We start from the raw sequence: 19,456 nt of genomic DNA, 5'->3' as shown, positions 1-19,456 counted from the left end.
TAGGACCTACCCGCCTCTCTATAATCCCAAGATAACTAGCGAGCAGCGTCGGATGCCCAAGAAGGTCCTTGTCTATGACATGCCGCTGTGCTTGTCTGGCTTGCCCTTCTTACCTTCGAGATTCTCAGGTTTGCGGCCGTTGCGTTTTGGGATGCAGCTCTCAATGACTTCCAAGACCCGTGAGGACACTCGCTCCATCCCGAGTGTACGTTGTGTGCGATAATTCGAAGTCTTCCGCCAGCATGGCAGAAAGGTTGTTAACAGAATACGTGGAGCGGCACACGTCGAGCGGCCAGGGACCACCACACCCCAAGAATGAGAATAGTAGGCCTGATGACGTTTTGACAAACCGGAACCTACCCAAGCGAATGCGCGTGACGTTAGAAGCCTCAGTGGAGTAGTTAGCGGTGAAGCATTGGCTGTCGCTTGTTCTGGCGGTTGAGCCTGGGGATTTGTGCGGTAGGCCATGGATAGGAGAGCAGAGAGATGGGTCACTTGGTTCGTTTCTGTATTGGCTTGGCAAACTCACGCCTGCAGCATTCCATACTTGGTTGGCTACAAAAACCAAGCAAGTTTCCCCAAAGCCGTCTGAGCCCACTGCGCCGGCAACTGTAAAGATCCATGCACAGCTCTTGCTGTTGATGCTACCCCTGGTGGTACTATAACCCCTCTTCCACATCCCCCGCCGATCCCATTTTTGAGCTCTCCCTCCCAGCAAGCACTCGTCTACCTCGCCACGGGGCTCACAACACAGAAGCACAGCGCTTGTGAGGTAGGCAGTGACCGGAATATCAACAGCTGATGATTATACCTCTGCCTCTTCATCCCGGGCTCGTCGAGCATAAATTCTGAGACCATACGACGTGATCACAACATTCCCGTTGCATACCCGGGCGTGAGCGCTGCTGGAGAGGAGAGGTCCAAGGTAAACGCAGCCCCTCCAAGCGGAGGTCAAGCTCTCGTGCCCAGCCGGGTGCACGGGTGCACGGTGAGGAAACGCCTCGTCACAGCCAGCCAAGAGCCCTGTCTAGAATAGGACGTGTAAGCTGAACTACCTTCCCGATCTGGGCGCGTGCTGAGGATTCCCCGTGGGCTCCTCGGAACAAGGAAAAACATGATCGACCAAACGCTCCCCCAAATCACCTGGTCCGCCGACATCCAGGCCCACCTTCCACAACACCGCATTCGTGAATTGCACGGCCGGTCAAAAGGCCTCCTACACGACTGCCCAATGACAACCCCGAGCGCGTCCGCTTTAGGCAACTCAAGTCCGTCCCAACGGCTCGCAGGCCTCTCCCTGTCATCTCCCGGGGGGGCTGTCTTGGCCTCTCCGCACAGCACCCTGCCAGGGCGCGAGGCGCTGGTCAGGGACCCGCGATGCCAGACAGGTGCGGCGTCCGCGGGCGTTGGGTTCGTCACGCGGGAGGGTGGGTTGATGTGACACCAGCGCGGGCACGTTGGCAAACACAGGGAAGGAGGTGCTGTTCATCCCGAGGTCACGCAGCTGCTGCTTGGGGCAGGATGGAGGACATTGTTACGTCCACAACCGCGGACCCGACTATTTCTTTGGACAGCTCCCCGGCTTGCTTGAACCCGGGCTCCTGAGGTTGTCAGGAGGATCCAACCGTCTGTCGACAGCCGCTGCAATGAGGTCTTCGAGCAATCTTGTCACTCTGGCACTCGCCTTTGCGGGCGGTGTCAGGGCTGCGGAGTACAACTCTTTTGATGGTCCCGGCTTTCCCACCTGCTACGATGTCACGGCGGTGCACAACGCCACGAGTGTGGACGAGAGTGAGTCTGAGACATCCGGGTGGATGCAGTTGTCCGCTCAAGAGACCTTCCCGAAAGAGGCTGACCAGGAACTTTCATAGTGGTATCCCTCGTTCAGGCTGCTGCCGCCTCAGGGAAGCAGGTCCGCGCAGGGGGCAAGGGGCACATGTGTAAGCCATACCCCAAGCTCTTCACACTTCCTTCAGGGCTGCTTTGGTGGCAAGCATGGCTCCATGAGGAAATGCTCATGGTATCACCCAGCAATAGAGTCAACTGACACGATGTATCAAAGGGTACGACACCCAGTGTGCCGACTTGCCAACTGAGATCATCCGGACAGAGCTGGTCAACAACATCTCTGATTTCGACCTCCCAGCTGGCGCTGAATCAGGCAGCGTGGTCGTCGAGGCTGGCGTGACGTTCTTCCAGCTGGCAGACTACCTCCACGCGCGCGGCGCCAACATCGGCACGGGCCTCGTGAACTGGAACATCTCCCTTGGTGGCAGCGTTGCCATGGGCGCCCACCGAACATCGCTCAGGGAGGACGCTGTGGTTGTAGGCGGCGTGTTGTCCATGGACATCATCGACGGGTCCGGAAATATCAGGACCGTCGAGCGGGACGAATCCAATGACGAGTGGCTGGCGGCATCTACCTCGCTTGGGCTCCTGGGCGTAATCGCGAGGCTGAAGATGAAAATCTACCCCGAGACTGTGCTCTATGCGATGCAGAAGACGTAGGTTTCCCCGCTGTGCCAATTTTTATACAAGTGTTTGGGCTGACGAGGCAAAGGCTTGATGAGGAGGATGTCTTGAACGGCGATATTGAGGCGCTCATATCACCTTACCTGACAGCAAACCTCTGGGTAAGTCGATCTGTTCCTTTAGTTTGGTTTAGACTCAATGCTGACACGCCGAAAAGTGGTGTAGGTTCCTTCCTGCCTATTCAGGAGCTTTTGGATCCCCAAAGGGGTTCCTGGGGTGCATCACCTCAGACTCTGTAGAAGGTATTGCTGACACAGAACAGGGCCTTACAAGAAGAAGTTCCACCAGCGATACTACGACGTCGTCGGCCCCAATGATGCTAACCAGCACGGTCTGCAGTCGACCTTCTCCGTGACCGGGATCGAGGCCGCTGCCGCCATCTCCATCCTCGAAACAGGCAAGGCTCTCGCGACATCCAACATGCTCGCCGAGGAAATCTTCTTTGGCATTTGGGAAAAGCCCAACTTCCACACCAAGGATACCAATGTGGAGCTTACCACATGGCCTGTCACAGGATACAACTGCAAGTAGACGTCTGATTGAGTTGCTACTCAGCGTCCTCCTGAACGACCGTGGGTTTCTAACATACCACAGACGACGTCCTCATTGGTGGCCTGTACCCGGACCAGAAGGCAGAGTGGGATTACAATCTCCGTGGCTACACTTTGGAGCTGGCATTCCCAGTACCTCTCGCCAATAAAATGTTGAAGCGTGTTAGGGAGCTTTTCGATGCCCAGTGGAAGGAGAAACTTATTGTGATGACCTCGACATATCGAAGCGGGTAAGAAGGACCTGAGGATTCTTGAGACCAACCTGAATACTGACTCGGGACCTTCACCCTCAGCATCAACATCAAGTTCGGCAAGCCACACTACGACCTCCTCGGACAGGTGACCACCAACACCTCCGATGGGGCCGACTGGAGCAAAGGGGCCATCATGTTCGACTTCCCAAGCTTCAGGCCGAACACCGGTGATCACCTCCGTTTCAATGAGCCATTCTGTGAGGCCTCGTTGATTCTCCCCCTTGTGGACACAAGAATGCTGACCCTCGACAGACCACAACCTATCGCAGACTCTCATCAACGAGTTCCCCTGCAGGCCTCACTGGACCAAGAACACCCGGGAAGTCCTGACGCAGGCTGTCAAGAATCTGGACCAAGATGCAAGTATCATGTGCTGTACAAGTTGAGCGCCCACCGGACTTTTGCTGACACAGTGGGCAGCATATTGCCAGGTTCAAGGCTGTGAGGGAGGATTTCGATCCGAAGGGGACATTCAGGAGTGTTGTCGGCGAAATCATTGGCGTGTACTGAGTTTCCAGTTCAGCCAATAATGGATGTCTATTATGGCCTAACATGGTGCTTTGTGGTTTAGACCACAAGCCTCAGCTAGACTTGGCCACGAATAAAATATTTTGGACATCATCCTGGCGTGGACCCCCTTCAAAAGACGCACTGATAACACAAAACAGCCTCCAGTAGAAGGTGATGTGACACAAATTCGTTCTGTGTTCAGGACTTGGGGTTATTGCACTCGTTTCTGCGAGAGCAAAAGCTCATCTGCCGAGTTGCAAGCAGTTCCGTCGAGATGCGTTGCTATTGAGGAGCCGTTTCCTTGACGGTAGATGAAGCCAGGCCCTGCGGATGTCAAGGGCAGAGGTGCAGCTTGAGTAAAAATTGACCCCATCAACAAATGAATCTTCAAACTGCTACATCTCTCTGATGACAATATTACCTACTAAAACAGCCAGTCCGGTGGCTGTGAAGTGTGAGCAGCTGCGGCATCGCAAGTTCTCCCAGAGAGCATTTGTGACAATGTTGGGTTGCGTCTGTGGTTTCATTCGGATAGATGTTACCCAACTACTCGCTTAGAGCGACCCAGCTAGGAATCTCATGTAGTTCATGATCAGATGGAAAACTTGTCAGGTGCGGAATAGGCCCCGGGAAAGGCCCCGGGAATTGACTGCATGACATGGCTGGTCCGGTGTCTCTGGTGTAGCGGGGACAGCAAATCGGATATTTAGCAGGGACCCCTGTAAATCGGCCCCAGATCTGCCACCCCTGCAGCCGCTGGAAAAATGTCCCGCTCGGCCGGTACCTCAAGCTCCTGGACCTCGACGCATCATCAAGGTCCTCAACCAACACCACGATCCACCACCAGATCCTCCAACATGAAGCCACCCACGCGGCTCGCCAGCCAGGCCCTGCCCCGGCTCTTCGTCACCAGCCGACCACGCTGCATTGCGTCTAAGCCCATCGCCGCCAGAGCAGCCCTCCACTACTCAGCCGCCGACCCAGCCAACGTCGCCCCCTTCTGCGCAACCGGCCCTCCGCCGGACCCACCACAGCCGGCCGCGGAGCACCCCTACGCCAAGGTCGAGAGGAGGAGGAAGCAGGCCGAGCTTCTCAAGAACGCAAAGGAGCTGCGGGAGGCCGGCAGCGGCAAGAGCCCCGGGAAGTCGCCGCTGAAGAAGCGCTTCTGGCAGGACGTCCACATCAAAGAGGTCGATGGTGAGCAGACGGACTACGATGCCCCTCACGCGGCCCCTTCTTCTTCATCGTCGCAGACATTTTGTACTGACCAGGGATGTCCCTCTCTCTCTCACACAGGCGCCTACCAGATCCACCTCGACGCCCGGCCCCTCCGGCACCCAACGACCAAGACGATGGTCAACGTGCCGCTCTCGAAGCCGTACCTGGCGCACGCCCTCGCGCTCGAGTGGGACCTCCTGACCTCGGCCCAGCAGGCGACCAAGAGCCACCTGATCCCGCTGACGTCGCTCGTGTGCCGCGCGCTCGACATCGCAGACGACGACGCCAAGCACCGCGGCGGAGGCTTCGCGCCCGCCCGCACCGCTGTTACCGACGTGCTCCTGCGCTACCTCGACACCGACTCGTTGTTGTGCTGGGCGCCGCTCCAGACCGACCCTCTCGCCTCGGACCAGGCCCCACTGAGGGAGCTCCAGGAGCGTACGGCCGGCGAGGTCATTGGCTACCTTAGCACGTCTGGCCAGGCGTGGAGATCGAGCCTGTGCTGGACGAAGGGCTGCTGCTGCCCAAGGAGCAGAAGCCTGGGGTGAGGGAGGTCATTCAGGGGTGGGCGATGGGCCTCGATGCCTGGGACCTGGCTGGGCTGGAGAGAGCGGCTCTCGCTGGGAAGAGCTTGTTGGGCGCGGCCAGGCTGGTGGTAGAGTGGAGTGAAGGCAGCGCCGGGCGCACTGGTAGGGATGCTTCTTCTGGTGGACAAACCATCAAGAATAGCAAGAGGTCATTTGGGGTTGAGGAGGCGGCAAAGGCGGCCAGCTTAGAGGTGGATTGGCAGACAGGCAAGTGGGGAGAGGTTGAGGATACCCATGATGTAGAAAAGGAGGATTTGCGTAGACAGCTGGGAAGCACAGTGCTCCTGGTCTCGGGTAAGGGGGCCTGGTAGATGGCTGACGGCCTTCCACAATGTCATTTAGAGGTTGATACCAGCTCCTTGTGCTCAGCGAAACCTCTGTCACAGCATACACATGCTTGGTTCTAAAGACCTTTTCTTTCGTGAAGTTCCTATGAAAGCTAATATGGCCCTTCAATGATATCGATGCTGGCCTTGATCTCAAGCCATCAAACAGGAGTAGCGCAATGTTCACAGCACTGCCAACTAACCCAGCTAAAATAGCAGAATCAGAGCATGTAGAATGCCCATATCTGCCTTCCACCACATGTGGATTAATCCGAATATCCTCGAACCCAAAAGCCAAATAAGCTGAGAAGGCCAATATCGGCTGAGAAGCCTGTAAGCCTCCAGATCTCGTAGCCCTCAAATCCCAAGGCAATCACCCCTATCTTCAGAGCAAATGGTTGCCAACCAACATCCCCATGTTTTTGTTCCATATTCATACATCTCCCAAGAAAAAATGTCTTGATGTGGTAAGGTTTGCCATGCTGGCTCCACTCCATGAACACGTCTTACTGCACTTGGTCCATTTCCCATCGATAGCAAATGGCAGGCTAGGCATGAGGCCGGCAGATATGAGCATGGCAGAGACAAGAGTTGACGTGTGCACTTGTCTAAGCAGCCGTCTCTTGCTGGCTACCCAACGTGGTGCCATTGTAAGTGAAATGAAGAGCACGGTCTGGGATCTGTGCCGCTTTCTCCATCTCATCGATGGTCAGGCCTTTCTCAATCAATTTTTCGGTCTCCTTCGGCTGTCTGTAGTAGTCGAAATTAATGGTTCGACTGGTCATCGCATAGCGACGCATGGCGTTTTTGTCTGGGATGACAGTGTGCTTGCCTTATTGTTAGTGCAATGCCAGCAGCTGGAGTCCGGAGCATCAATAACTTACATCAGTCAGAGCTTGCAGACGAGTGTCGCACATGGTGGCGACATCTCCATGACGAAGCTGTACCTCGAGGATTGCCTTCTTGCTCTTCTTGAATTTCAGCGCCATCTTGCTGGGTGATCCGAAAGAGGCTGTACTTATGACACCTGTCAATTGGTCCTCTCCATCGTCATGCCACTTTATGTACCATGTTAACATTGAAACTTCATTTAAGAGGCTTGTGAGACCAACTTACATCGATCTTGTCTGTCTGCCGGTATGCCAGAGCCAGTAATTCGTTGAAGGGTTTCTGAGTCATGTGAAGGGTTGAGCCTGTGGTGGATCTGTATTTCTCCTTCAAAGCGATGCGCTGGGAGCTCTCTAAAGCCTTCTCTCCAAAGTGCTTCAGGTAGACAAGCGACTGCAGTACCACATCAGGAGCATTCTTGAAAGACTCTGTGTCGATGCCCTTTGGGCCGAATTCGTACAGAGCACCCTTGATATCATCAGTGTGATGTATGAAAGTGAGTGAATCTCGAGTAACTTACGAAGTTAGACTGGAAGTGGCGAGTGAGATTCTCGATTCCACCTGAAAATTGTCAGCAATGAAATTGAAACACATGATCAGGTCTCAGTGTGGTACTTACTGCCTACACATCGAGCAGGGTTTCGCTGGAACTTCATTTTGCCGCCCTCTGCCTCGATGCTGTTGTATAGCTCATCAGCACCACCTGGAGCCTTCTTTGCGTCATCGCTGGGCCTTTCAATGACAAAGGTGCCAACGAGGTCCCCCTTGGTATCCTTGATCATGTAAACAAGCCGAATGGACATGCCATCCTTCTCAGCCTCGACAAACTGCTCAACGTGATCTGAATTGAGCTTGATGGTCACGCCATCATTTCGGACATGGTAGTTCTTGGTGTGAACTTGAGTCTCCTTCTCAACCAGGCTCAAGGGGTATGGTAGAGGAGCGAATTCGTACTCAAAGCCGCAGTAGCAACAAGCCAGTCTGTCCCAGTACTTCCGGGTAGTGCAGCACCGGCACTTGGGGCATGTCAGGCCACCCCGAAGAGCCAACTCTGTACCATACTTGTCGCCACCCTGAACCAAAGCCTCTGGGAGTGGCCGAAACATGGTCGACTTGCCTGGAACCATGTCGTAGGTGATGGTCTGGTTGATGAATTCTTCAGAGTACCGCAACTCCTTGTTGTCGTCTCCAATCTGACTCAAGGTGTTGCCATCAACCCGGAAGAATTGCTCACAATCATCCTCAAGGCAGACCCACGGTGCATTGGCGAAGATCTTTGGGCTTGTGTTATCACAGCTGTTGCAAGTCCTCTCCTCGATGGCAGCGGCAGGGGTGCCGTTGCTCGTGGTGGTGACATCCTGGATGTCTTCCTTCCAGTACCATGGCTTAGTAGTAGGATCAATCGTCTGGAGCATGATCTTCCAGACTGGGTAAGGCTCCTTGACATCTTTGGGTTTCACCAGTTCTTTCCAAATCCTGGTCACCATGAATTGGCCCAGCTCCACGATGACACCGTGCTCGCGCACATTAATCGGCAGTTTGATGTTTCCAAAGTCCGGGTGATCTTTGCCTAGAGAATTTCCATGTCAGCATCGCAATTTGAAGCGACATCTCAAGGAGACCCACCCATGACAACGAAAATCGAGGTGTCGATTGCAGCCTCCCATTTGGACACAGAGTCAGGCTTGGTGTCTTCGCGCAAATATTGACCCTTTCCGTTCTCCTGTTTGCGCCCACCGCCGCTACGTCGGAGTCAATACGAAGTGTGTTACAATTCCAGCGTGGGAAACTCACGCGCAAGTGATCAACTTGTTCCGGCCAAAGAAGTCTCGAGGCTCGTGGAACTTGTCGATGTACATTGAGAAGACGATGTTGTCCTTGGTGTAGAGACCCGACTGCCAGGACTTGAAGATGTCCTGCGCATCACAAAAGTTTCCCCGTGTCGTTGCCCAGATAGTGACTGGGCCGTTGGGAAATTCAGACTCGGTGTCAACAACTCCATTAATGGAAGCTGTAGGTTCAGCGCCATCTCTGGTGGATTCACCCACTCGCACACGCTTGCGGGCGGGCTTGGACTGATGAGCCTGGGACGCTCCACGCTTTGAAGAAGCAGGAACTGCTACGGCAGGAGGCGTGGACACGGAGGATGTCGCCGAGCCGGAAGCCGGCACAGACACGGACGGTGTCGGCGGGGCGGCGGGTGGTGCCGGCGGAATGGAGGGCGTGACAAGGATGGAAGGCGTCGCCGAGGAAGGGTTTGAATCGATAGCCTTGTCGGTAGGAAAGAACTCCTTAATTCCTGCCTGCCTAGACATGGTTGCTGGAGAGATATGCTGAGTTTTGCTATGTATATGTTAGAATTCAGTATCAAGACTGAAGACGGAAAGCGATGCATGAATCCTAGAGCTTGATGATGAAAATAGATGACTGAAACTGGCTGAAGTGAGGGGAATGTGATTTCTATACACCTTAGTCTCAACTGAAACGAATAACACAAGCTCCCTGTATAACAGGCACAGACTGATGCATACGGGCACTCGGCTCATGTGCAAATATGAGCCAACCATAGTGAACAGAAGATGGGAGTACCACGGGTCAAAGAAAAGGCAGTGAGTGCTCCTCTCCGGGATACAAGGCATTGTGGAAGACTTGACTGCATCTTGGAGAAGGAAATTGAACAGTAAGTGAAGTAGACTTGAAGAGGAGAAAGAAGTTGCAAGATTTGTGTCTGGATGGTTGTGTTTGTGATAACAGAAAGGAGACCAGGGATGAAAAAAGAAGGTAGAAAATGTAAGAAGCACTCACGAAGAAGGCAGGTCTCACTGTCTGATCCGGGAGGTTGTTGTCAGGTAGAGTCAGCCAGCAGATCGAGCTGTCTTGAGCGATTCCTGAACAGCAGACTCGTCGTCACGTCCTGGTTTGAATCAAGATAGATACGAGGAGCGTCTGTGATGTTGTAGGCTTGGTGGAGGTGATCGTGTGTTAGATGCTTTCAGGTCCAGAGAGATCTATGAAGGTAGTGTTGGTCGAGAGTCTATCATATGGGAAAATACCGTGAGACCCAGAAAGAAGGTGGAAAGAAGATGAATATGGGAAAGCGCTGTGGGATTCACACAAGCAGAGAGAGAGAGAGAAAGAGAGAGAGGCTGGGAAGGAGATGATGGTTGAAGTTTGTTCACGTGAAGAATATCGTAAGGTTCAAGGCAGGCGGTGAGGAAGATGTCGGTTGAGGGTCTTGTGTGTGAGGAATGAGGTGAGGTTCAAAGCAAACGGTGATGAAGGCATCTCCTCAAGGCAAAGTAGGGCTCATCATGTACTCACGAAGGTTGAAGATGGAAACGCTGAAAAACAGGAGGTTCGGTCGGTGAGGTATGGTTGTGGTCGAGGCTGGTCCTGGTCGGGCCCGATCTTGGTGTGTCCTAATGATGTTATGAAGATCGTAGCCCTGCAGCAGTCGAAACCGACCAGGTAAGATGGTGTCCTCGAGAGCTTTTGGTGTTGGGTGAGGAAGAAACAAGGGAAAGGGATGGAGTTCTGCTGTTGAATCGAGTTCTCGATTTGAAAACCTGTAGCTGAGAGCGGGATGAGTTAGGTGGACTGTGACGTGGTCGAGAGGGTATCGGACGAAATTGTTTTCCAAACGGCACTGAAGGGCTTGGAATAACGAAAGTGCTCCCTGAGATCATCCAGGGGATTGAAAACGAATGTGATGGTCAGGCTGGTTGGGAAAAGATGCAACGAGAGTCGTATTCTGCAGGGAAATTGGAAGGAGGTGTATTGGAAGGAGAACGAACTGCTTACCTTATTAGAGATGATGGCAGGAGGACGGACGCATCACTGGGAGCTGTGGTTCTCTTTTCCTGTCGAGGAAGGTCGAGGAGCTGCTGGTTGTTCCTTCCAACGATGGGAGGTGCCTTCCCAAGTTGAAGGAAGTCGTGAAGAGTGATAGCCCGATAGCACTAGCGTGAACACGACACACGGGCCACACGTAAGTCTCTTTCCACCGAACCAACTAGGGGAAGTACTTGTCTCTGGTGCTCAATAGATGTAAGCTGTGAGTGGACAGGCTCCGGTTCCACGGCCGGCAGCTGGGGACGTTGCCGATGGCTTTCAGAAGGTGCAACCCTTCTTTTGGAAGAGGACACTTGAGATAGTGCCTCCGATGGTAGGCCACTGGTGGAAATTTCTCATAAGCCGTACTCCCTCGAAAGCAGGAAGTTGGGGATGTTGAGAGATGGGACGAGCAAAGATGACGACTGTGAGCTGGGTTCGCACTTGAGAAAGCAGGCAGACAAGGCTCACGAAACGAGTATCTACTAGCGCCATTCGGTGCTCATTTGTCGAAGCTCCTCACTGGCCTTTTTCGCTTGAGGGAGAGAGCGCTGTGGAGGTTGTGATGCCGGGAAAGCGAGAGTCGGGACAAGCGAAACATAGGACGAATATTTGTGAATAACTCATGCTCGTGGGTAGGCCCGGAACGAGAAACAGACCAAACGAGCACGTAAGAACTAACATCCTAGTCACTGAGTCAGGCTTTTCAGGTCTGGCTCCCTCGAAGAGAAAGAACATTGCTTGGCATGTGGACTTGAGATGAAGGCCTCGTGTCATAAGACACGCTGTCACCAAAATCCTTTCGTAGTCACTGGGGGATGGTGCTTTACGCTTTTGATCTCTTAAGAAGAACAGAGCATTGTGGAGGCCAATCATCAAGGGTATTCTGTCTGCGATGTCAGGGCAAAAGACACACAGGTCCCGAGGTCTTCTACAGAATGTGCCTTGCCCGGAAGGTTGCACTTTATATTCCATTCATTGTCTGGTTTGACCATCACGTCTATGGCCATAAGCAAATACTTGAATATACACCATGGAAACAGACAAACAGATTCGCTTGCTTGCTTCATAATTCATTGCCGGATGTGTCATATCGTTGACATGGTACTGATGTTGGGAAGAAGAGGAGGATCCGGCGGATGACTGGTACGTACGGCAACGACTCTACATGAAAATCAGTGGATGACTCTCATAGGAGATGCTGTAGGACCAATTCGCAGTGACCCGTAACAAAAAGACGGGAGCATAGAACCGGGGAAATGAGACGTAGCGATGAGCCAACCAGCGGAAGGAGGAAGCGCCATGCGGTAGAGAACTTGAAGATCGTCATGGACAAGGAAGCTTGAAAAAGTAGGTGATCAGAGCCAGTAGAAAGTGAGTTGGATCTCAGGCCAGAACATGACAACGCGTTGGACCAACGTCTTGGGTGTGGTTGCTAGTTAGGACTGCGGTGGGCCGAGGGCGGTGTGGTGGAGGAGCGGGCTGTGATGCAGACTTGGGGTCTCAAGAACCAGAGACATTGAAGACGCAAAGATGGCGTTTTGGTAATCTGGGTAGATATCTCGAAGCAAGAATTGTTAGCAGTGTGCCTTGCTCTGTCATACCGCACTTGTGTGAACCGCAACTTGAAGCTGTGCAAGCTTGAAGCAGCTCAGAGACTGTTGACGTCAAAAGACGTTGAAAGACGGAGATACCGGATATAGATGATGTCTCTTCGGTAGCCCACCGCGTCGTGCCCGCTCACACCAGACAGGCTCAGGGGCAAGCGGGTCTGATCGTGGAGAGAACTGGGACCGGGGGAACAGGGTTGAGTGCGGGGGAATCGCCGAGACGCCGCGATGATGTCGTGGGCCCCAACTCCCGGGCAGTCTACCCAGGGTGGAGTGGAGTTGCGAGGTCCCGAGGTCCAGCGGTCTTTGTGCGTGCTATCTCTGACAATTAGCGCAGCGTCGGCGAGGTCGTCGTGTCAAGTCGGTTGAACCCTTCCCGCGGAGCTCTCCTTTCCTCTACTCTTTTCTGTACTGCAGACTCTGCGCTGTTCCGTGCTCTCTCGTCTGCCCGCCGAGCTCCAACCACATTTACGTTGTACCACGAGCGAGCTGGTTCTGCCAGACGCCAGGCCACAAAGGGCATCAGATCAGTGTCACACGTCGGTAACGAGAGGTCCGAGTCAAGATGGTTTTCGAACCGCCAAGCTGGGTGCCAAAGCTCCCCTTTGGTAAGTGGGAATGCCCCTCAAGCCGAGGACAACGACAACTCCCCCTGACGACCTGCCAGACCCTCCAGACAGCATCCCAATAGCGGAGTTCATGACAAACGACAAATACGCCCGCTACCCTCTCGCCAAAAGCAGGAACCCATTCACGTGCGGCCTGACAGGAAAGACATATGATTGGAACTCGGTCATTGAGCGGCGCGACTTTCTTGCCCAGGCCATCGGAAAGCGGCTCGGGTGGCTGCCGAACGAAGAGACCGAGTGGGACAAAGTAGCCTGCATATTTTCGGTTAATACGGTAAAGACTGCAGCCCGCCGTCTTGTGTTACATGCGATCAAGATAGCTGACATCTTTTACAACAGATTGATTACTGTAGGTGGAGGTCCCTCATTTCGGTCTTGAGAAACAGCGGCCGAGTTCTCTGGACCAGCGTGTCTCAGGCCTGCATCCCGATCTAGCAGTCACTAACGCACGTGCCGAATCAAAAGTAACAATCTCGTGGGCGATACACCGACTCAATGGAATCGTCACCCCCGCGAACGCAGCCTACTCGGCCCCCGAACTGACCCATCAACTCAAATCCTCGGGCGCAAAGGCACTCTTTGTCGGCGGCCCGCAGCTGCAGATCGGACTCGAGGCCGCCAAGGCCGCAGGCATCCCGAAGGACAAGATATGGCTGATGGGCATGCCCGGCTTCGAAGAGGCAGATGGCTTTGTGACGGTCGAGGACCTCATCGCAGAGGGCGCCAAGCTGTCCCCACTCGACGCGCTGCAGTGGAAGAAGGGCCAGGGAGAGCGACAGCCGGCATTCCTGTCCTACTCGAGCGGGACGTCGGGGCTGCCCAAAGCTGTCATGGTCTCACATCGAAACGTTGTTGCAAATGCGATGCAGCACGTCGCCTACGAGTCCGTCTCCAGGAAGAAGCTCGGCATCTCCACCCAGACTGTTCTTGGCCTTCTCCCGCTGAGCCACATCTACGCCCTGGTCGTCATCGCACACAATTGTACCTACCGAGGAGATGGAGTTGTTGTATTGCCCAAATTCGAGATGCCGACGTATCTGTCGGCCATTGAGAAATTTAAGATCAATCATCTCTTTTTGGTAGGGCTGCTCAGGAATTCCTTTCCATTCCAAGTACAGACTTCGTTGGTCCACTGACACATTTCGATCATTAGGTACCGCCAATTGTGATACGCATGACCAGGGTACCGGAAGAGTGCAACAAGTACAATCTTGACAGCGTCAGGGTCGTCTTCTCTGGTGCGGCGCCGTTAGGAGAGGAAACAGTCCTAGACATGAACAAAATATGGCCAAAATGGCGCGTGGCTCAAGGCTATGGTAGGTGGTGCTCCTGGCCCGGGCTGCTTCTTGTCCTGGTTGCTGATGCAAATTCCTAGGTATGACCGAGACAGCGACCATTGTCACGTCAAACAGCGAAGACGATATCCTGAACAAGTCCTCCGGCTCTCTCCTGCCAGCCACAAGAGCTAAGATCTTTGGCCTGGATGGCACGGAAGTCAAGGGCTACGACACACCGGGCGAGCTCTGGGTGCAGTCTCCCTCAGCAACGATTGGTTATCTCAACAACCAGAAAGCGACAACTGAGACTTTCGTGTTTGACGAGGATGGGAGATGGGTACGCACCGGTGACGAAGCGGTCGTGACGTTGGCGCCCTCCGGAAACGAGCACATTGTGATCGTGGACAGGATCAAGGAGTTGATCAAAGTGAAAGGTACGAGTGCATGCACCCCATTCAGATACATAGTTCTGAACTGACAAAAGTTTTCAACTAGGCCACCAGGTCGCTCCAGCAGAACTCGAGGCCCACCTCCTGTCCCATCCGGCTGTAGCCGACTGTGCTGTGATCCAAATTCCGGATGACTCCGCAGGCGAGGTACCGAAAGCATTCGTTGTAAAGGCGCCGGCTTTCGCCAACAAGCCTGAAGACGAGGTTGTGAAGGCTATCCTGAAGCACGTGGAGGAGCACAAGGCACCGTACAAGTGGATCAAGGGCGGCATTGAGTTTCTCGAAGTGGTCCCGAAGAGCCCCAGTGGCAAGATTCTGCGCAGGTTGCTGAGGGACCAGGAGAAGACTTCGAGGACAAAGAAAGGACCCAAGCTCTAGACGACTCAGAACTGGCTCCTTCTGTGCTGTCTGTGGCTTCTAGTCTTCAGGATGGGTGAGGTCGGATATCATTCGCCGCTGGTGCAACCACACCCTCGAGGGGGCGTCATCCTCAGAAGCGAATCACGCGCTCCGAAACTCTGATGAGTTTCCCGATCAGGCAATTCAAGTTGAGTCAGCACCATGTTTGCCCGGACAATGAGGTGCCCAGGCAATGTCAAAATAAGTGAGCTTCCAAATGACAGTCTCGCCATACCTTCGGCAGAGTGCTTGCTTGTCCTGATGTGCAGCCGGAGATCCCTCACCGGCACGGCTTGGTCCTGCCCATGCTTGGCACACAAGCACCTCCGGCATTGAGCGAATTGTTGCAGGCAGGCGAGCCAGCCTTACAGATACTGCAATGTACCCAGATCTATAGCATGCCAGGAAAAGATCTACGGTGGCTTGCTTATTTGCAGTAGACAAGCCTCTAGCGGTTAATCTCACACATGCCCGACATTCGGCCTTGTGAAACATGTAGCCCTGCGGTGTGATCGACAGGTACAACGCTGTTTTGGCCCTGACTAGACATGCAAGTGAGAATGCAACCTGTTGGTTTGTTTTTGTGCAATTCCACCTCCTTGTTTAGAAGCAGACCAAGTTGTGCCTGGCTTGCAGTGGAGAGAAAGAAGCTTGAATTTAAGGTCGAATCGTCTCAATCTTGGCCCGGGTCCGATCTCTCAAACCGTCATTTCCACTGCAATTTAGGTTGACAGGCGGAGTGACGTTGGACCAAATTCCAAAACAAACCCTTACTGCAAGGAGCACATGGGGGCACATGGGGTGCGCGAGTTTAGCCACGCAGCCAAAGCGCAAAATGATTTCCAAAACAGCCGCCAAGAAATGCTGGCACAAGCCGAGTGGCAGGTTCAGGAGCGGCCACTAGGGCCCGTGTAACACCAAAATGGAGCCTCGACGACGTCGTCCCAACTTCTCCAACCCAACTTCTCATACACAAGCGGTCTGATGATGGACTTTCTCCGGAGCGGGCACCACGAAACCAGCAGCTGCACAGCCAGCCAGCCTCCCCCCGTATGCAGAGGACCAAAACAGCCCATGGGCGAGCCTGGAACGCCAAGAGCTATGGATCGTCGAGAGACACGGCAGCCATGGGCGCGTGTGGGCGCTGCTTGGGTTTCTTGCCTCGAGGCTTCTTTCTCTTAATGGAAATAGCCTGCATGTTCCCACTGGTTAAGATTTGTCTTGTCTTTTGCTTGTTCAATCTTGTCGTCGTTGGGAACTAACTGGGCCGCCTTCGCTTCCGAATCTGTTTCTACCTCTCTCCTTATCCCCTCCACTTCAATTCTTAATCCCTTTTTTATTTCCTGTGGACTGGTATCCTCAGCAGAATGTTGACCATTCGTTTCGCTCTCGTGGCCCTCCTGACCGTCTTCGGTGAGGTTCAGGCGGTGCCACAGACCCGGGGAAGGAAGGGAGGCAACCGGAACGGCGGTGGCAACGCCGCGGCCCAGCAGACGCCTCAGCAGCAGGCCGCTGCCATCCCTCAGGGCATCTCCCAAGCGACAGATGGCTCCATGATCCTGGACATGACTGCCACAGTCAAGTAAGGGCACTGCGCAATATATACGTCGTCCAGCAACGGGCTGACAAGACGCTCTAGTAACCTCGACCTCCGATTCAAGATCTCCGCTCCGGCAGACCAGTTCACGACCGCCTCCGGAGTTCCAGGAGCCGCCGCACAGCCCGGTGCGCAAGGACCCAACGGCATCAACGTGCTCCTGCACGGAGACGGTGGCCAGTCTTTCTTCGATTTCCCCAACCAAGCGGTCCAGCAGGGGCCTGATGGGAGTCGTTGTTCTCGCTCCCTCTGGTATGTCCTTCTTGCCTCTCTTCAAATCACACTGCCCAGGCTTACAGTTCCCTCAGAGCAACTCCTCTGGGGCCAGTCCCAGGGCCAGCCTCAGGGCCTGTCGCGTGCGGACGGCGCCGCCCACTCCCAGGCAGTCAACGATCTGATGCAGCAAGTCCTTCCACAAATGGTCGCGTTCAACTCGTCCAACGTCTTCATGACGGGCGTGTCCGGCGGCTCCCTCACGCTCTCGGGCTTCTTCGTCCCCGCCCACATGGCCAATTTCGCCGGCACGGGTGTGCTCCTCATGTGCGGCGCGCTCGCACCCCAGGTCGACTTCAACAACTCCGCCGCCGTCGCCTCCACGACCAAGATCCACTTCCAGAGCACGCAGCAGGAGCTCACCAGCCTTCAGGCCGCCATCCCGGAGGCAATCACCGCCTACGAGCAGCTCGCCACGGGGGCCGGCCTCAACGCCCAGCAGGTCGGTGCCCTGCAGACCGTCGACAACACCCCCAACGGCGGCCACTGCGAGTTCGACGAGCAAGGGTTCTCCAGCGGCATCCAGCTCGTCTCCAACAACTTCGCCAGCATCATGCAGGGCGGCAATGGCGCTGTCCAGGGCATCAACACCCAGACTGTGCTCACGCCCGTGGTGGGCAACGAGAATGTGCAGTTTGCTGCCACGGGCAACAACAAGAGGCAGCAGGGGCCGTACTGGATTGGGGTCTAGGTTATCGTCGTGTCATCAATGGATGTCCTGGTGAAAGGGGCAGGCCGTAGTCCATGTCAAGGTGGAGGCATCTCGGGCGACAAATTGAAATTGTTGGATGTCGTGCAGCCTATCTGCCCTTGGCGATGAGCAACAAGGTTCCTGGGTATAACAATTCCATATGGTACATACTCACTCCAAATAAGGACTGCGCTCAAGTGTGTCCACGTGTTTGTGAGGCCTCTCTTCGTAGCAATCAAGTGTATCCGGAGACTGTCCTATCTCCCTCGTTACACTTTGTCCACCGGTTTCCACTTCCTCGCCCTCTTCTGGCCTTTGATTTGCGTGGAAGCCGATGCCTTGCCCGGATCATCGACTGATGGGCGGCGACAGGATTATCTCCACGCCTTTTCTCGGCAAGGTGATGCTGATGGACGCTCCTTGGACCCCTGATGCCCAGTTGGCCGAATAGCGGCGTCATATCACGGTATTGATCCTTCATTGAGAAGGCTCTCCGCTGGTTTTGTTCGCCTGCTCAGCGCTTAGTTGCTGGGGCTTTTCATGCACTGCCATCTCCGACAGGTTCTGCGAGGCATCCATCTCGTAGACCCGAGGAGGCGGCGGCGGCGCGGACTCCGAGTGCAGCTCAGGCTTCAATCCTGTCGTGTAGGTGTCACCGCCTTGGTCGTCCGGCCGTTCATCGGCCTGTGCAGCAAACTTCTTTCGTCTCAGGAATAAAATCACACCAAGCAGTATCAGTGCGCAGGTCGAACAGGGTTGTCGGCTCATAGGTCTCATACCATGTGAGCCATGACGTTGGTATTGGGTTGTGTTCTGCGGTGCTTGTCGCATCTTGTGTGGATTGTGAGCTGGCGTCAGTGGCTTCACAATAGTTGAGGTATTGCGCGAACGACGAGTCGAGATACTGTCGTGATGACACTTGATCCTGGTCTTTGTTTACATCTATGCAGCGGTTGCAGGACTGCTAGTAATTGTAGAATACCCCATCTACTGCACAAAGCTCTGGTACCTTCCCCATCTTTTGTGCCTCGAGGTTGGCATTATCTATCTTTAAGTCAGCGGCGTCGTAGTCAACACATTGCTGGTTCTGTTCTGAAACTCACTGCAAGTATCAAAGCATACCGCCGGAATTGTGCCCGTGACCGTATCACGAGCTTTTATGGCCTCCTGGGACGTGTCCATAATTTCCTGCTCAGTTGCTCTTCTCACGATGTTAAATAAAGCCACTGCAGAACATTAGTACTTTGAGACCCAGCTTAGCTGTGCAGGAAAATGAATGGGGAACGTGAGAGTTTTACTGAGCAGGCCACCCACAAGCGAATAACCTGGGAATTCTTGACTGGCGCTGCATGTTGCCTGATGCGAACACCGGCCCAGCCTTCTCTTTGGAGGACTATTGTGAGCTGCAGCATTGCCTGCATCAAGACTGTGAGATGTGGCCGTTCTTGGTAAGGCCCCCAAGCAGACTGTGCATCGCAGCTGGCAAATTGAGTGTCTCTTATTAGATCATCCTATCACAGACTGCATGGCACAGAAGCAGGAAAGTAATCAAGTGTTGTGTGCTACACCAGCTGTGTGGACGTGGTCATCACCGGCTTACTAGAGGCGATCCCTGCTTTGTTTGACTCTGGCTTATGCCCAATGAGCTGTCCTTGTGATCATCGAGTAGTTGCAGCCGGGAACTGGGCTTTATGGCTGCAGTGCTCAGTAAGCGATGAGGAGCATTGCAGAACGTGCACCAGAGAGTTCTCGATCTAAATAATAATGAAGCAATTAAGCAAACGATAGTTAATTGTTGGGTGTTGAGGAGAGAAATCTCCCCGCTATCAAACGC

At 54.1% G+C, this 19,456-nt stretch overlaps 6 protein-coding genes across 6 annotated transcripts; 4 read left to right on the top strand and 2 right to left on the bottom strand.

Moving 5' to 3' along the window:
* Positions 1 to 1,646: 1,646 nt before the first annotated feature.
* On the top strand, positions 1,647 to 3,847 carry INS49_001331 (uncharacterized protein; the record flags this gene model as incomplete). Its single annotated transcript, XM_043162162.1, has 10 exons — positions 1,647 to 1,791; positions 1,872 to 1,912; positions 2,077 to 2,504; positions 2,561 to 2,633; positions 2,718 to 2,739; positions 2,795 to 3,059; positions 3,088 to 3,104; positions 3,127 to 3,313; positions 3,377 to 3,620; positions 3,758 to 3,847. 10 exons carry the CDS (start codon positions 1,647 to 1,649, stop codon positions 3,845 to 3,847), a joined length of 1,512 nt encoding a protein of 503 aa, XP_043030668.1.
* Positions 3,848 to 4,704: 857 nt separating this feature from the next.
* On the top strand, positions 4,705 to 5,963 carry INS49_001330 (uncharacterized protein; the record flags this gene model as incomplete). Its single annotated transcript, XM_043162161.1, has 3 exons — positions 4,705 to 5,044; positions 5,144 to 5,503; positions 5,548 to 5,963. The coding sequence occupies 3 exons, from the start codon at positions 4,705 to 4,707 to the stop codon at positions 5,961 to 5,963; spliced, it is 1,116 nt and encodes a 371-aa protein (XP_043030667.1).
* Positions 5,964 to 6,586: 623 nt separating this feature from the next.
* INS49_001329 (uncharacterized protein) lies at positions 6,587 to 9,181 on the bottom strand (the record flags this gene model as incomplete). The annotated part of the gene is made up of 7 exons (XM_043162160.1): positions 6,587 to 6,724; positions 6,863 to 7,036; positions 7,095 to 7,334; positions 7,387 to 7,427; positions 7,486 to 8,436; positions 8,493 to 8,608; positions 8,661 to 9,181. The coding sequence occupies 7 exons, from the start codon at positions 9,179 to 9,181 to the stop codon at positions 6,587 to 6,589; spliced, it is 2,181 nt and encodes a 726-aa protein (XP_043030666.1).
* Positions 9,182 to 12,872: 3,691 nt separating this feature from the next.
* Positions 12,873 to 15,040, top strand: INS49_001328 (uncharacterized protein; the record flags this gene model as incomplete). The annotated part of the gene is made up of 7 exons (XM_043162159.1): positions 12,873 to 12,915; positions 12,975 to 13,210; positions 13,276 to 13,285; positions 13,402 to 14,015; positions 14,090 to 14,252; positions 14,312 to 14,647; positions 14,709 to 15,040. The coding sequence occupies 7 exons, from the start codon at positions 12,873 to 12,875 to the stop codon at positions 15,038 to 15,040; spliced, it is 1,734 nt and encodes a 577-aa protein (XP_043030665.1).
* Positions 15,041 to 16,428: 1,388 nt separating this feature from the next.
* Positions 16,429 to 17,622, top strand: INS49_001327 (uncharacterized protein; the record flags this gene model as incomplete). Its single annotated transcript, XM_043162158.1, has 2 exons — positions 16,429 to 16,643; positions 16,701 to 17,622. 2 exons carry the CDS (start codon positions 16,429 to 16,431, stop codon positions 17,620 to 17,622), a joined length of 1,137 nt encoding a protein of 378 aa, XP_043030664.1.
* A 477-nt stretch (positions 17,623 to 18,099) lies between these two features.
* Positions 18,100 to 18,413, bottom strand: INS49_001326 (uncharacterized protein; the record flags this gene model as incomplete). The annotated part of the gene is made up of 2 exons (XM_043162157.1): positions 18,100 to 18,321; positions 18,402 to 18,413. The coding sequence occupies 2 exons, from the start codon at positions 18,411 to 18,413 to the stop codon at positions 18,100 to 18,102; spliced, it is 234 nt and encodes a 77-aa protein (XP_043030663.1).
* Between the last annotated feature and the right edge of the window lie 1,043 nt (positions 18,414 to 19,456).

The sequence above is a fragment of the Diaporthe citri genome, assembly GCF_014595645.1.
Source record: "Diaporthe citri strain NFHF-8-4 chromosome Unknown scaffold_1, whole genome shotgun sequence".
Taxonomy (NCBI): Eukaryota; Fungi; Ascomycota; class Sordariomycetes; order Diaporthales; family Diaporthaceae; genus Diaporthe; species Diaporthe citri.
Note: the sequence above shows the minus strand (reverse complement) of the source record. Positions and strands in the feature narration are given on the sequence as shown.